Genomic DNA, 17487 nt, shown 5'->3' on the forward strand with positions numbered 1-17487 from the left:
TGTAAGCCTCAAAGATCACTGTCTACTCGAAGGCTTTCTAAGACAGACACACACTGCCTTCTCTTAGCTGAGTCATCCAACTGCGTGTGTCACAACTGGACAGATCATGTCCCTCAGCAGAAGCTGCTTTGTCTAGACACTTTAGGCATAGAATGCGTGTCTTAAAATGTGAAGTGGGATAGTGTGTCTCATTGCACTGCCACCCCTTGGGAGTGTCCTTCACTCTATTCTGCAATCAACTTTACTGTGTTCTACTCAACACTGGATGGTTGATGGAGATCACAGGACCCGAGAGACAGGACTCCAGAGCACGGTGACGGACAGCAGTGGTTGACACAGGGCTTATGTAATTTGGCTGGCTATACCTGCTGGCTAATTGTTTGGTGGAAGGAACAACCCAAGCAGCTCTGGAACCAGCAACTCGGGCTGGGGAGCACAAGTGGCCTGCAGACTCCTGAGAGATGAGTACTGCATTATAATGCACTGGGATTCTGAGTTTGTCTATGGACTCTGTCATAGCAGAGATAAGCCATGCTTATTACTGTCTCTCTGTTAGAAACCAGGATAAAATTGAGTTACCTCTACTCCTCCTACAGTGGTGATCTCTAATAAAATTATTCTAGTTTCCAAAACCTGTTAAATTACAAGTATTTACATAATCCAATCTAGACTCTTACTTGAACCAGAGAAATATACACACTCAAGGTAGTTATCGTTCTGGCTTTCAAATCACTAAGTTCCCTTAAAGCCTGCCTGGGCATCCGTGCTGTCTGAGAAAGTCTACTTCCTAACTGGGGCAGACGCCATGATGGTGACATCACCTCAGTGTTTTGCTTGCTTTGCACTCTCAGTCTCTTCCAGGGCTCCAGGCCTCTTTTCCTTAGCAAGGTCTTTTCATAGTGACCTTTGGCTACTGCTTCCAACTCTTGACTCCTTTGAATTCTCTTCTGTTTCTCTAGTTCTTTCTGGGGGGAAAAAGAAGCAAAAATTCCATAATTAAAACACCCAAAGAAAAGAACAAAATTAGCATCTAACAGCTAAATAGTGTGCTGATTATTATAATACAACTCTGGAATATTTTTAAGGAACTGTGCTAAGAGGCCAGGGGATGTTGGTCACAAGCCTTACATCAATCTGATCTGTGTATTCTTAGGTTTATCCAGTGTTGCTTACAGAGATGAACTACTGCTTCCCTCATTGCTAAGAGGTCAAAACACCCAGTCAAGGGCAAGGTCAGGAAGCCTTTCCATTGCAGAGAACAGCGAGCCTGCACTAGAGTTATGATACAGCGCCTTGAATATAAATACTGATGGTCAAATGACAAGAAACTCCACTGACAGTCTAGAATATTCTTACCACTGAGTTATTTTTCTTTCCTAAGTGAACAGTAAGTCCAGGTAAGCTGAAGGTATTTATCACCACAGAGCAGTCTTCTGTCCTGAGCAGCAAGATTAACTGCCCCTGGTGGTTCCCTGAGAAAGAAGGCACCTTGTGCTTCTCACAGAAGAAAGACATGCACTCCTGAGTGGTGTGGCCAAGAAAAGATGATAGGAACTTAACAGTCTACCTTACAGATACCATTATCTAGTTCTGTCTTTTAATAAAAGCAATCTGTAATAAAGGTGGGAGAGAAAAGTCTACTGAGTGTAGTGAGTACAGCACGACCCAGCCTTGAAAGCAGATGAAGTCTGCCTTCACAGTGGTGGTCACCCACGGGGCAGAAATATAACAACATTCAAGCTCCTTCTGCAGTCTCTAATTTCATGTCATGAAAAGGGCAGTGGTGAAATGGTTGATTCTGCAAGTTACTTTGTGTGTCTCAGCCTTCTGAGAGATACACACACACACACACACACACACACACACACACACACGGGGGTGGGTGGGTGTGAGACTATTTCTAACAGGAAAGGGAGAGTGTTCTCATCTTCCAATGCAATTACCTATCTTTGTACAGTTTCTGAAAATGAAATGTCTACATTCTTTAGGGACTTGTATCAAAATAACCTTTATAATCTTTACTTCAGACACTTGAGAGCGTTCTTGAATGGGATGGCAGACAGGAAAACCATAGATAGGCATTTCTTCCTGAGTAGTAAAAGGAGGGTAAAGAAAAAGTGTGGAGACAGAACCGGGTTCTTTCCACATGCAGCACATTGTCCCTTCCTCAGAGGCAGCCTGCAGGAGAAGCCCTGGACTCACTCTAAAGAGCCTGCCTGCCCATATTCACAATTGACTTATTTCCCACTTCCTTGTACAGGAAGTGAGTGGCAGCTGTTGACATGACGTGTTGACATGGTGTGACTCTGTTTTGAAAAAGCATTTACACTGGGGATTTACACAGAGGTTTCAAAGAGCACATAGTTCCTTCAGGTACCGCAGGGAAACAAATAACCCTATTAAAAAATGGGGTTCAGAGCTAAACAAAGAATTCACAGCTGAGGAATGCCGAATGGCTGAGAAACACCTAAAGAAATGTTCAACATCTTTAGTCATAAGGGAAATGCAAATCAAAACAACCCTGAGATTTCACCTCACACCAGTGAGAATGGCTAAGATCAAAAACTCAGGTGACAGCAGATGCTGGCGAGGATGTGGAGAAAGAGGAACACTCCTCCATTGTTGGTGGGATTGCAGACTGGTACAACCATTCTGGAAATCAGTCTGGAGGTTCCTCAGAAAATTGGACTTTGAACTGCCTGAGGATCCAGCTATACCTCTCTTGGGCATATACCCAAAAGATGCCTCAACATATAAAAGAGACACGTGCTCCACTATGTTCATTGCAGCCTTATTTATAATAGCCAGAAACTGGAAAGAACCCAGATGCCCTTCAACAGAGGAATGGATACAGAAAATGTGGTACATCTACACAATGGAATATTACTCAGCTATCAAAAACAACGAGTTTATGAAATTCATAGGCAAATGGTTGGAACTGGAAAATATCATCCTGAGTGAGCTAACCCAATCATAGAAAGACATACATGGTATGCACTCATTGATAAGTGGCTATTAGCCCAAATGCTTGAATTACCCTAGATCCCTAGAACAAACGAAACTCAAGACGGATGATCAAAATATGAATGCTTCACTCCTTCTTTAAATGAGGAAAAAGAATACCCTTGTCAGGGAAGGGAGAGGCAAAGATTAAAACAGAGACTGAAGGAACACCCATTCAGAGCCTGTCCCACATGTGGCCCATACATATATAGCCACCCAATTAGACAAGATGGATGAAGCAAAGAAGTGCAGACTGACAGGAGCCGGATGTAGATCGCTCCTGAGAGACACAGCCAGAATACAGCAAATACAGAGGCGAATGCCAGCAGCAAACCACTGAACTGAGAATAGGACCCCCGTTGAAGGAATCAGAGAAAGAACTGGAAGAGCTTGAAGGGGCTCGAGACCCCATATGTACAACAATGCCAAGCAATCAGAGCTTCCAGGGACTAAGCCACTACCTAAATACTATACATGGACTGACCCTGGACTCTGACCCCATAGGTAGCAATGAATATCCTAGTAAGAGCACCAGTGGAAGGGGAAGCCCTGGGTCCTGCTAAGACTGAACCCACAGTGAACTAGACTATGGGGGGGAGGGCGGCAATGGGGGGAGGGTTGGGAGGGGAACACCCATAAGGAAGTGGAGGGGGGAGGGGGATGTTTGTCCGGAAACCGGGAAAGGGAAAAAAAAAAAAAGAAGAGAAAAAAAAAAAAGATTTTTTACTGCTAATATGCCTTTTCCTTTCTTAAAAACAAAATCCTGAGATCACACTGTATATTTTCAGAGTTAACTCACCCACAAAACAGTTATAAAAATCTCAAATTATACTTTCACCTGTTCCTGAAAATATGTTTTTTTTTTGTAGGAGAAAAAAAGAATTCTAAATCTATATTAAAATACTGAATTATTTTAATTCATTAAGAAAACAGCATCAAGACTATATAAAGAGAACAATAAAGCAAAAAGGTGCTGTCTTCATTTAGTGCAAACAGAATTTAGATTTATATTAGTGAGGTTCAAAGGTTGAAACAAACAAACAAAAAAAAGCTGGATATTTGAAGGAGGGGCTAGCTCAGCCCTAGGGTCACATGGCAGCTGCTAATTGGAAAACGTTAAAGAGGGAAGGGGGAAGGGCAGAGTGTTTGCCAGCTCTTTATTGTATGTAGCATTTGATTTTCACTGAAGGAAAAAAAAGGTGGTAGTGGTGAAGATTTGTGTAACTCTCAAAAGAGACTTAACAAAAATAAGTCATCCGGCAGCGAACTGAGCACAGCAACTGGCCAGCAAGGCGTCCATGGAAGAGGGAAGGAAGTGAGGGAAGGAGGGAGGGAGGGAGGGAGGGAGGGAGGGAAGGAGGGAGGGAGGGAGGGAGGGAGGGAGAGAGGAAAATTTAATTTTTTTAAAAATAAAAAAAATTTAAAAATTAAAAAAAATTGATATTAAATATGGCTTTCCCTTCTGATTTAATTATATTTTGCATTATTACAAATGATATATAAAACCAGTATTTCATCTAATGTTTATCTGTGTCAGCCACTATGTCTCGAAAGAAAGATTAGGGTTTAAAAGTATGTTAAGGGAAGTATATGGCACTCAACTCTATTTTAACACTAATTTCTCTGTTACTGCTGGATCATGGAAGTCAAAATGGGAACATGATAATAAATGCCAATTAAATAAAAGCAAATAAAACCAAAAGCAAAAAAATGTCTTTAATCCTTTGGACCCTGCGTCCCTCTACTCCTCACCCAGTCTCAACCCGCTGGAAAGTGGCCCCTTTCCTGAGCCACCACAGAGGGCACCTTGTTGAGATCATGAGCAGTGCCCGTTTCCAAATGAAAGAGTCACTGTCTGCTTCAGACCTGAGTGCAGGCACATCACACTATAAGTTCTCCTGGTTCTCCCAGATCCTCTCCTCTGAGAAAATATTCACGCGTCCTAGGCAGGTCACAGGGTTGATTCTAGTCATTCCAGATCCCCAAAACATTGGCATATTTGGAACTTCTAGATTCCATATTCCAGCCTTGATAGACAATTTTCTCTATACAGCTGTGTGTGTTTAACAGGCTATGTGACAGTTATGTATGTGTCCTGTAACGACGTTTGAACTAAGTGTTCAGAAAGGTTTTCACACCTTGCTTCCCACAGTATTCTCCCTGACTACTTTAGATGTTGAATGACTCTTTTTGCAAACTAACATAGATGGATTCTCAAGACAGGGATGCTATCTGTCTATATCACTGTTCAAACACCCAGAGCAGAGACTGGCACATAAGTAGATATTTCACAGGTGTTTACCCTCTAAGCTAATATGTTTACTAAACAGAGAGATGTCATTTTCTGTGATAAAAATTACCCTTTTCAATAACAGATTTCAATTTCGCAGTAGCTAAAAGTATATTTATAAGCTGGGTATAGTGGTGCCCACCTTAAATCCCAGCACATGGGAAGTAGAGGCGGACGGATCTCTGGAAGTTCAAGGCCAACCTGATCTACAAAGTGGGTTCCAGGTCATCTAAAACCCCCAACCTCTCCCCAAGCATATGTATATGCTACAGAGTAGCAGTGGGTGGTAGGAAACACATCCAGAGGAAAAATGGGACTTCATGGGAAGGTTTTTGTTTTTAGGTCAATGAGACCTGTCAATGGTCCTCTTATTTGCCACATTTGGTGTGCTTTTCTGTCAGGGTCACAGGGACATGAATCTGTAGCCAGCCCCCTACCCTGTACACTTTCTTCTGAATATGGAGGGCTGCTTTATCGTGGTCTTTCCCTGAAGACTTCCTTTGTCCTATAACGTTATATTTCACGTTGTCTTGATCAGCCTTTTGTCAACTTGACACTAGCTATAGTTATCTGGGAAGAAGCCTCCATCAGATTGTCTGTAGGCAAGTCAGTGGGGCATTGTCTTGATTAGATGTGGGAGGGAGGGCCCAGCTCCTTGTGGACAGTGCCACCCCAGGGCAGGTAGTCCTGGGTTCTATAAGAAAGCAGGGGGAGTGAGCCATGAGGAGCAAGCCAGTAGACAACAGGCCTCCCTTGTCTCTGCTTTAGTTCTTGCCTTGACTTCCCTAATAAAAGTCTGTGACACACAGTCAAATAACCTCCTCTCCAGGCTGCTTTTGGTCATGCTGTTCATCGCAGCAATAGAAAACCAAAGCAAGACACATGTCCTTCCCATGCAATAGGAAACCAAAGCAAGACACATGTCCTTCCCATGCAATAGGAAACCAAAGCAAGACACATGTCCTTCCCATGCAATAGGAAACCAAAGCAAGACACATGTCCTTCCCATGCAATAGGAAACCAAAGCAAGACACATGTCCTTCCCATGCAATAGGAAACCAAAGCAAGACACATGTCCTTCTCAAGCATGACTGGGTTTATATTTTGTATTCAGATAAATACATGCCATTGTCCCTGAGATAATCTGTTTTAACAATAGTGGTTTTATTCATCTTCCTAGAAAATATGGTACCTCTACTAAATAGTCTGCTGATAAACTCAGTGAGCAAAAACCTGCCAACTAGAAGTTAAACCAGATTTCCCTTAAAGACATCCAGCCACGTGAAACTGACAGAGAAAGTCCTAGCAGGCACTGACTGTGGATTGCCATTGAGTTTTGTTGTCCATAGGAATAATGTCACCGTGGCCTTGGAGGTTGTGTCTGGGTTCTCGATATGAAGTCTACAGGGAAGGCAGGAACTGCTCGTGCAGAATGTGATGCGTGCCTCAACAGCATGAAGACCACGTGACAAGCAGAGTGGGCAAGCACGCTGTGCACAGCATGTTTGCACAGGAGGAGAAGGAGACAACTGACAGGTACATTTAGAGATGCAATCACTCTCAAGGAAGGCTCAATCATTGCCAGGCAGCAAATGCACTGCTCTCGAAGTTAGAAGGTTACAGGCAAAATGGAAACTGGTCTCCGTGCAAAGGCTTTTTGTCTGTTCCTGTGGGCTGGCATTTTTAAAAAGGAAAGGTTTGTGAATTGGTATAGTAAGAGAAAACGTTCTCCTGGCCAGTAAGTGTTTTAAAATCATTTTTGGTTTGTTCAAGCATTTTGCTTCTAACAAGAAACGAGCCAGACCTGAGATCAGAACGAATGCCTTTTTGTGAATGTCTGAGACATGTAATCATCTTCCAAACTGGAAAGACAGGCACTGTCAGGGAGGCACAGGAGATTAGCTTACCTGAGACGGCAGAGAGTACAGACACTGAGCTGCTAAGGGAGGATGCTGGTGAAGTGCTTGGTGTGTGTGCTTGCTGGTACCAGTGCATCATGTGAGGAGATCAGGCTCATGAAGGTGGTTCCACTCTTCTGTAGGTTTCTCTTCTAGGAACCCCAATATGCTTTCACAAAGATGACAGGGAGACTAAGCAAGTTTCCTGATTGTCTGTCAAGGGGAGAGGAACAACAGCTCTAACTGCCCCAGCATTCTTCCTCCCAAGAATGAAGTTTCTCTGCTGTACCACCTGGGAATAGAGGGGGCCCACACTGCATAGCAAGGGAACTTTGAGAAGTCTGCCAGATGTGCTCTCTCCCCACCAACCAACTGCTGTAGGAAAGGGCTCGCAGTCACAGAGAAAGGGGGGAAGTGAGGTGCAGCAATACTTCAACTGCATAGCAGGAACAGAAACTCCAGAGGCAGAGCTGGGCACGCCCAAGACTGAAATTTAATCAGAGTAGAGGACGTTTCCCCTCACACCAACCATAGCACCTGCTTATAAACACTGCGTTATGGAACAGGAGGGAATGTAAAGGACATGGACTCTGGGGAGCAGCACAAGGTGAAGACCCAAAGCCCAGAGCACTGAAAAAGTGAAGTCTCTAGTGTCCATAGCAACAATAAAAGCCAATGATTGTAACCATAGCAACAATAAACATCAAACAAAGCCCGATTCCTGCCTAGATTAACACAAATCTCCACACTAAAACCCTACATGGTTAAATTTCTATTGCTCTAAGCAAATGACTGGCTTTCAACAATAACACACAATTGATAAGTCAAAAGGTAAGAATAAAGGCTAAAAAGATAAAATAATCATCAGAATAAGACAAACATGACAAAAATGCCGAAGCTATTAGAATTTTAGATAATGTAGGACAATATTAGAGAATTGAAGGAAAAGTGGAGAAAAGATGGACATCATTGAGTATCAGGTGACTGCAGTACACATGAAAACCAAAGTTCAAAAGGAAAGTGCTAGACATGAAAACCATGGGAACAGACAGGAAGGTCTTCAGTGCATGTATTAGTAGGTGAAAGAGCTGAAGAAAGAAGCAGGCAACTTGAAGTCCTAGAAACTGCAGAGGAGCAAGAGAGCCAAAGCTGGCACATCTGACAATCCACACTGGCATGACCGGGAACTGTGAAGGAGTGAAAAGAAGCGTCAGCTAAAATACCTGAACAGTGAGGAAAACATGTTTAAATTTTGTGATAAGACACAAAGCTGTATATTCAAGAAGCTTAAAACTATTAAGAAAGGCAAACAATGGAACAGACCAACCATATCTAGATAAATTGTATATTTAAGAGAGTTAAAATGAGACATAGTCTTCTTTAAGAAGGGAAAGGGAAGAAACTCTCCAACTGTTACAGACTAAGGTCCTTATGCTGAAACCCTGACTCTGTTAATAAATGGATCTATGTAAGAAGCGACAAGTGCCTAACCTGATAGGATAAGTGTCCTTGTAAAATATTCCAGAGCTTTCTACTCTCTCCCTCCTCATGGACCTGTACCAAAGAAAAGGTCCTGTAAGGGCATGTGGGACTGAGGCTGTCTGAGAGGAATAAAGCAGGTTATAAGCTGAGGGAATCTGCCAGCAGGAGCAGCATGGTTCAAGTTCTTCTGGAAGAATAATATATGACATAGATTAAGAATTAGATCTGTACAAGGAACACTAGAAATGAAGGCAAAATCCAACACCCCTATTATTACTACTACAGCAGCAGCTGTGAAAGTCAGTAACTTCAGCAGGACACCTAGTATTTATAGCATAATGCAAGCAAAGTAGGGCACACATGACAAGAGAAAACGGGAGGAGGAAGTGGGATGTGAGGATGCAAAGCTCTCAGTGACATGGAGATCCTACGATTTGAAGATGGATGGAGATTATTAGGCACTAGAAAACACTAAAAGTATTCTTAAAAGGAAAGCAAATGAGATCAGATGCTTACTAAAATCAGAGAAGACAGGAAGAGACAGACATGGAGGACAAGGACAACCAATAGGAGACAGCATAATTTAATTCAATTATGTCAGTGTCATTTTAATGTTAGGAGCAGAAAAATAACAAGAACTTTGGTAAGTGACAGGCTCCAGATTGGATACCTCTGGTGTGCTCTCTGTGCTGGTAAACGCCATGACCAACTTTCTTCCAGAAGGCAGCCTTCGTCTGACACCAACGCGAAACAAAGATGACACAAGAACAGAAAACACAGGCCAATATTCCTGAGGAATATCACTTTCTAAACCCTCCACAGAACAGTAGCAAGACAAGTTCAAGACTACATTAAAAATATCATCTACCACAGCCAGGTGAAACTGCTCCAGGAATGTAAGGACAGTCTCTACACAAGGCTAAGTTCAATCTATTACACATCAGTAAATGCAATACACCACTTTAGGATAATAATAATAATTCTATGATTATCTCAATAGATTAAAACATGAAACAAATTCAATATCCTTTCATAATAAAAATTCTCAGTGAATTGCATATATAAGGAATGCTCAAGGGTGACTACATATGATGAACCACAGGAATATCACAGCTAACAGCTTAAGGGTGCCCAGGTGAACTAAAAGTTCTGAAACAGATTTTGAGACAAAGCCCAAACTAGCCTTGAACTCATTATTAACAAGTCATATACACTGAATTGATGGAGCTAAAGTTCAAACTGTCAGAACATCCACAAGCAAACAAGATGGGATGTGGATACGAAATAAACTCTCTGGTCCAAGAACAGAGCTGGAGACATCAGTGTGAGTTCACTTTAATTGTATATGAGGGCGTGGTAATAATCAGATGTGTGTGCATGGCATGATATATGTGTATTATCTATCTCTGTCTACCAATGTTCTAGAATCAGGACTATCCCAGTAGTGACTTAGCACTCATTGCCTAGACTTACTTTTCCAGATACCATGTAGAATGAAGGAATCTTAAAAAAAGTGTCTGATTATAGGGCTTGGCAGTGAGACTATGAGATGAAAAACTCCAGAAAGCAAGGTGTTCAGTAAGTACAGGGGCACACCCAAGGGAACCAGGAGCCAGTCTCAAAGAGCCTCTAAGCCAGTCAAAACCACCATTTAAACAATGAAGTTAATAAGTGTTTTTTTTTATCATCCAAAGTATAAATAAATGAATATGCACGAGTCCATAGTTATAGAAAGGATGACTGAATAAATGGAGGGAGTGACCAACTTTATGTAGAGAATTTTAGTAGTCACTGTAGAGCTACCTTTACAGAGGGCATGGGGCTGCACTGCATCTTCCTCTGGCCTTGAAAGAGAGAACACTGGACTTAATAACTCACTTTCAGGGGATAAAGTGTGAAAAGGGAAAACTAGGGACTACAGTGACAGCTCTCATCAAGCACACATCAGGAGATGTGCCTCATCTGGGTCTCATGCACACTGCTGCCGTAGGCTTAGGATGACGGAGCGAGCATCACCACAAACTACCACTAACACAGGCAAATTGTTGGAGAAACACCAACCACGAAAGGAGGGAAATTTTGAAATATTCAGACAATTCATAACAAAAGAGAAAGACAGAAGCTGTCACAGTCCAGATCCAGAGGGCACTAAAGGTTCAGGACCGCTTCAGGATGTGGTGTCTCCAAGTAGATCTTGAATATTCATGGGAAAACAATGTGTGCAGCAATGTGTTCATGCTGACTTACAATGAGTGTTTCACGACGATACTGGAGAGCGTTTACTGAGGAAGATATGCAATACAATACGATCCTTACAAGTTTTCTGTAAATCTGTATAAACCCACAACAAAGATTTATAAAGAACACCATTGCATATATAAACTAGGCAGCCCTGGAGAATTCTGAAGATACTCTACTCGTGGTAGAGTCTAAAATGAAAAAGAAAATATCTATACCTACAGGTAGAGACAATGATCTATCTCTTAATAGAGAGGGAAGCTGACAGGGGAAAAGGCCCAAAGTAGACACTAAGGTGCTACTCTAGGAGTTAGGTAATTCTTAGTGTTGAGCTCAGAGATATGTGCTATCTTCTTGGTATTTCTCATTTATTTTACAGTGAACAGATATGAGAGACAGTTTGTTATAGTGTACATTTTTTTGAAATTATTTTGTTGATTTACAGTAGTATGACCTCAAATTGTTCCATATGTTATACCATGCTTTATTTTAAAAAAATGTAGACACACACACACACACACACACACACACACACACACACACACACCAAAGTATGTTGTGTCTCTTTTCTGGAGACTCATAATGTCTGGGAAGATGTCAAAAGTTTTGGGAAGTCACCTAATTAAGGAACTTTGTTTATCTTAAACAGCATTTTCTAAAACCATTTGACTACTGAATTTACACTTTCTCAAAACAACTTACTATTTCAGGAACTACTAGGACGACATGGAATCTAACACATGTTGGAGAAATGTGTTTTAGAATCTCTCACCAGTTTTTAAGGAAAGAAACAGCTGCTTTTAGAGATTTTGTATGTTGATTTAGCAAAGGATGAAAATGCTTCTACTGTCTCCAAAACCTAAGTGTACTTTGCCTCACATGACTTCTTGATTCCTTTAGTTCTGTGAAGCACCCAATAGTGAATACTACTGTATTTTCTCCAAATGTAACGACCTATCTTCTTGACTAGCATTTAATAACTTCTTCCCCAGCTTCTCTGAAATGTGTTTTCTTCTAACTGTCCATCATTCTATCCACCCATTCACCACCTTTACTGAGCGCATCCGATGCCCTAGGTATACAATCATGAGGAGAGAGATCATTAGCCATGGGCCTCAACAAAGGGGCGAGTGGCAAGGACTCTACTAACCATCTTCTTCAGCCTCTTTTCCTCTCGTTTTCTCTCCAGCTGGGCTTCCTTTTCTTCTGCATCCTTCTTTTGGCGTTCTTCCTCTTGGGACTTTAACTGTGCCTGAATGAAATCAGAAGACAGAAAACTCAACCTCCCTCTGAGTAGGAAAGGAGATCTTTGGTCCTGAGTCAGTAAAGTATCTACCAAATGCCTGTCCTCCTCCTGGATTATGTATGCATTTTGTGACAGGAGGGAAAGACTCAACCAGCATGCCCTGTAACTTAGGGGTCTCTCTGAAAGAACCTTCTCCTGCCCAGGACCTTCTCCTGTCCATGAATACAGCCACTCTACTTTCATGATAAAAATGACTATTTTTGGGGCTGGGGATTTAGCTCAGTGGTAGAGCGCTTACCTAGGAAGCGCAAGGCCTGGGTTCGGTCCCCAGCTCCGAAAAAAAGAACCAAAAAAAAAAAAAAAAAAGACTTTTCAGTTCTTACTTTCACTGATGAAATAGGAAGTCTGGTGTGAGGAAACTCAGCCCATCCCAAACAGAATTATTATTTTTCTCTTATAGATGCAAAATTTCCTTCTGACAGTCTAGGTCAAATGTTGGAAGATAAGAACTACTGTCCTTTGCAAAGTCATTGGATCAACATACAATCAATATACAATGTATTGATATACTGCATACTAATTGTGGTCACCTGTGAACTTTCCAATCTAGTAGCTGGCATTCACGTTTGAAACATTTCCCTTTTGCTCTGCTAATGATGCTGAGTAAGAATTTCTTATTTTAATTCAGAGGGGTAGGCCACGGCCTTTCTGAAGTTTCTGTAACTCTACCATCTCAGGAAGCATGGACACACAAGGTTCCAGGTTTTGAAATCTGAACAAAGTGCTTTTCTTGCCTCAGTTTGCATTCTGAATTTATTACCAATTTGTCTTCTTCTTGTTTTTTCTTCCTTTCTGCCAAGATCTGCCTACGTTCAGCTCGTTGAATTGCTCTCTCTTCCATGGCTAAAAAATAGTAACATAGTCCCAATATAAAAAAAAAATGAAGCACTCTGTAAAATAAATGTCTACATATAATAGTCACATTTAGAGTTACCATTAGAGTCTTCTTGTAAGTTGAACCTTCTGGCATCTGGAGTTTATTTAACTCAACAAACAGGTTAAAGATCTAACATCAGCAATGATGAACAATATATATGCTTATTTCATTTCTGTTTATATTTCTTTAGAACATATTTCTATTGGTTTAAATAAGACAATGCTCCTGGATGGTGGACTTTTAGTATATGAAACCCAGAAGCCAGAATTTTAATACATTGCTGATGAACACACACACACACACACACACACACACACACACACGGACACACACACATAGATACACACATACAGACACATACACATAGATACACACATATAGACACATACACACAGATACACATACACAGATACACACACAGATACACAGACACAGATACACAGACACACAGATACACAGACACACAGACACACACACATACAGACACATACACACACATGCAGATACACACACAGATACACACAGATACACACACAGATACACAGACACACACACACATACAGACACACACACAGACACACACACAGATACACAGACACACACACAGATACACACACACATGCGCACGCACACACACAATGTAACTACGGCTAACAAGCACTTGAAGAGTAGAAAAATCCCTTAAACTTCACTTATGTGAGGCTACCCCCTTTTCTGAAGTCATTGTCCATGTGTCTATATTCCTGACAAAACAAGAAAGCTAAAGTTCGGGTCATGGTGAATACATTTCAATGTAGTTTTAAGACCCAGACACCCAGATGGGCAGGAAATGGAAGTGAACCAGGCATTTGGAGAACTGGCATCAGAATGATTTTGAGTGTCAGACTCCTGTTCTTGACAGTTTATTAAATATCGATCCAAAAGAAACAAATGTGCAAGATGGTCTGATAATATGACTACTCAGTCAGGGCTGGCCCAGGAAGGGGCATGGGCATTGGAAGCATCGCGTTCTGCTCACAAAGCCAGCTCACTGTTACTTTCAGTTCCTTGGGCCATGTTACAGAGAAGAGAATTTAAGTCCAAGTTTTAAGAATTAATAAACAGAAACCTCACCAAGCTATTTCTTACAGATATTAGCTGTCTGCTTTGCCTCAGAGGATTAGTGGTGGTCGCACAGATGGCAGAGTGAGACTGTCCTTAAGGAGGTAGAAATAGACTAGAGGATTAAAGTGAAGGGCCGGAGAGGCAGAGTCTCGGCAATCCATCTCTCCCCATCATTTCTAGATTGAATCATTAAAGTCTACTTAAGAAATAGACTGGATTCTAAAATAGTTAAGTCATTGATCAAACAATAATTTCAAAAACGTATCACAATGAACTGGACACTTCCTGATGAGCCTTAGTGGTGGGCAAGGACAGCATCAACGACTGCCCTGCCAGATGGCTGGTGTAGAGCCAAGCAATCTCTTCATTGACAGGAACTGACTAGAAGCACAGTGTCCTTCAGATGTCATTACTTCTTGCTCGGGAAGCAAAAACCTCAGATTTACAGAAATCTTGTAATTGTGAAGCACTCACCACCATGTGTATATACATACACACACATACACATGCACACAAGAACATCTGTGTGATAAACTCAATTAGCAAAATTACCAGGCGGGTCCTGAGGAACACCTCTGGTCTTAAAGCATTAGTTTTCACATATAAAGAGTTCCGTATGCATCTAAAATACTATCAAATTAGACTATCTGGTTTATATATCTCATTACCGAAATGCTATTGTTAAAACATCATGTGTCATAAGTGACAGAATAACGTGACTGGACTTGCTATGAAGTCATCAGTATTTTGGCATTGATGAAGTATAATGGTAGATGAACTTTATCAATGTTTATTCAGCCTTAGCTGCTACTCAGGGTTCTCATTTGTGTAATTCCTCCTTTCCTCCCATAATGCAAATCTCAAATTAGAGGAAAAATAATGGGCCTTTCATAATTCATTCTCTCTCCCTTCTCTTCTCTTCTCTTCTCTCTCTCTCTCTCTCTCTCTCTCTCTCTCTCTCTCTCTCTCTCTCTCTCGTGTGTGTGTGTGTGTGTGTGTGTGTGTGTGTGTGTGTGTGTGTGTGTTACAGAAGGGGAAGGAAAGAGAGTGGTGGAGGCTCCCTGGTGCATCCCATTCCTCCCATGTCTACAAACCTTGGATTCTCACCAGGTTCTACCAAGTGTCAAAGCCTAAGAGCTGTAAGCACCCAGTCACAGACATATACTACTTCACTAGAAAAGGCAACCATCATAAAAACCATCGGGGCAGTCTTGCCTTTCAGTAAGGGATGGGGTGCTGTTGGCTGCTTCAGGGTCCTTTTGGATGGAGAAAGAGGCTTTCTAGAATCAGCTCTACTATCTTTACACCTAAGAGATGGAACAGAGGAGCTGAAATAAGAAGAAAAAGACAGGAAAGACAGTTGTGATCAACAATTTGCTTCTTTAAGAATTTGCTTCCTTTATAGCTGAGAAACTCAAAACACGATACAAAGTTCACTGTAACTTCCAGTTAAGAAGTTATTATACCCAGACTAAAGTCTGTATAAGGACGGCCCCTACCCTCATCAATTCTTTTCCTAAACAACCTGTCATCCCACATACCGAAGACGTCTCAAGCACATTTGGAACCATCTTAAGTGACTTTTGGGAAATTTAGACTCCTATTCCGAGTCTGAAGAGATAGTTTTACTGTGAACAACTAAAAGTTCAAGTGAGTCAATTAGCCAGCCCTAGGGCTGGTCCCTGGGGACCATGTTGTCTGACCTGGTTTCTCAGCATTAAACATAATCAGAAACTCAAAAACTTAGAACATGTATTTTTCTCTTTTCCTAGATAATTCTAGAGTTTCTCTCACAACTACTCAAGGCTCACTGTACAATGGGATCCATCTAGACAGCCATTTGCTTTAAATGTCTATGTACACCTAGCATGGGACAGTCAGCATACATGAGGTTCTTGGCTTTGTGAGCATACAGGAAGCCAAGCAAAGCTATTCAGCAGCCCTCTTTCTTAAAGGAAAACCCTCCAAACACATTCAGAGTATTCTGACCCTGCTGACATACTTCAGAAGTCTCTGGCAGGTTCCCTGCAGGTCCCCTGCTCCTCTGAGATTTGATTGACTGCAGCTGTGTCCTCCTGTAGCCGCTGTGGTACGTTCAGATGCCTGCCGGGCCTCAGCCAACCACTGGTTTGCCTTCAGCTTCTGAATGGTTTTCTGCTGTTCCTCAAGTTTCTTCTTCTGCTTCTCAATCAGCTGTTGCTGGTAGACATGGTGACAGCGGAAATGCCCCACACAAACCGCGTCTGCTTCCTGCGTAGTGGTCCCAGGATCTTCACGGCTACCAGGCTGTTCCGAGGTCTCACCTGCTGCAGTCTTGGCCTGCTTTGTGCCAGGAGTGTTCTGAGAGACATCTGGGAGAGTACCCTGGAAATTCCCCTTGGTTGTTCTTTCTGGGGAATGGCTGAGTGTACACCCACTGTTCTCCACAGGTGGCTTTTCCCACAAAGGGGACATGATAGTGACCTAGGGGAAAAGATGATATTCCAACTCAAATACTGATGAGATGAGATCCTGCCTTGGTCTCATTGGTATTGTTTTGTTCAATGGCACAGGTATGCTATACCTTAGAGCTGCCCTGCTCTCCAGGACGCTATCAGCCTTGGCACAGTGAGCCACTTAGAATGTACAGTTGGGCTTACCATCAAGAGTAAGTGGGAGGGGTTGGGGATTTAGCTCAGTGGTAGAGCGCTTGCCTAGGAAGCGCAAGGCCCTGGGTTCGGTCCCCAGCTCTGGGGGGGGGGGGGGGGAGAGTAAGTGGGAAAGAGAGGTCAGAACTCTGACAGCTATTGTCATGGCCAAGGCATCCTTCCTTTGGTTTTGAGACAGCATTTCATATAGCTCAGACTGGCCTGGAACTAATGATCTTCCTGCTTCCCCTTACCCAAAGTGCTGGGATTGTATAGGCATGTGCCGCCATGCCTGGCCTTTTCTTATGGACTTCTATAGTTTATTTTGTAATTAAGCAATTTCATTTCTTATATAATTTTTTAATGTAAAAATTGACTAAATTTTGTGAAAATCTGAAAAATTTTCCTCAAAGATGTTTGAAAACTTCCTTCTTCAGTTTATGTACTTGGAAGCTTTAAAAGTCTAAACATGTGTGTGTATATGTATGTATATTATACAGTAATATTTTTTTGTTTTGGAGAGGAAAATATGTTTTGCTGACTTTTTCCACTTAAATGTAACAACAGTAAGAACTTAATAAGGAAAAAAGGTTTCTTTCAGCTATTTCTTAAGATGCAAAAACTCTGTTACTTGAAGGCCTGTTCTGCCTCTACTAAATTCA

General features: G+C 41.8%; 1 protein-coding gene across 5 annotated transcripts in view; it reads right to left on the reverse strand.

Moving 5' to 3' along the window:
- The window catches only part of Ccdc191 (coiled-coil domain containing 191), a 70727-nt gene that overhangs the window by 7482 nt on the left and 45758 nt on the right, over positions 1–17487 (reverse strand). For 2 of the 5 annotated variants that reach the window (XM_008768763.4, XM_039088899.1), the window contains 5 exons: positions 16201–16661; positions 15414–15526; positions 12978–13060; positions 12062–12163; positions 822–965 (listed from right to left, as the gene is read on the reverse strand). In XM_008768763.4, the coding sequence (XP_008766985.1) occupies positions 822–965; positions 12062–12163; positions 12978–13060; positions 15414–15526; positions 16201–16661 (903 nt within the window). Of the gene's footprint in view, positions 1–821; positions 966–7200; positions 7405–12061; positions 12164–12977; positions 13061–15413; positions 15527–16200; positions 16662–17487 lie in introns of those variants that run through there. The other 3 variants (NM_001427765.1, XM_039088898.2, XR_005491341.2) reach the window with 3 other exon arrangements.

This window comes from Rattus norvegicus, chromosome 11 (genome assembly GCF_036323735.1).
Source record: "Rattus norvegicus strain BN/NHsdMcwi chromosome 11, GRCr8, whole genome shotgun sequence".
NCBI lineage: Eukaryota > Metazoa > Chordata > Mammalia > Rodentia > Muridae > Rattus > Rattus norvegicus.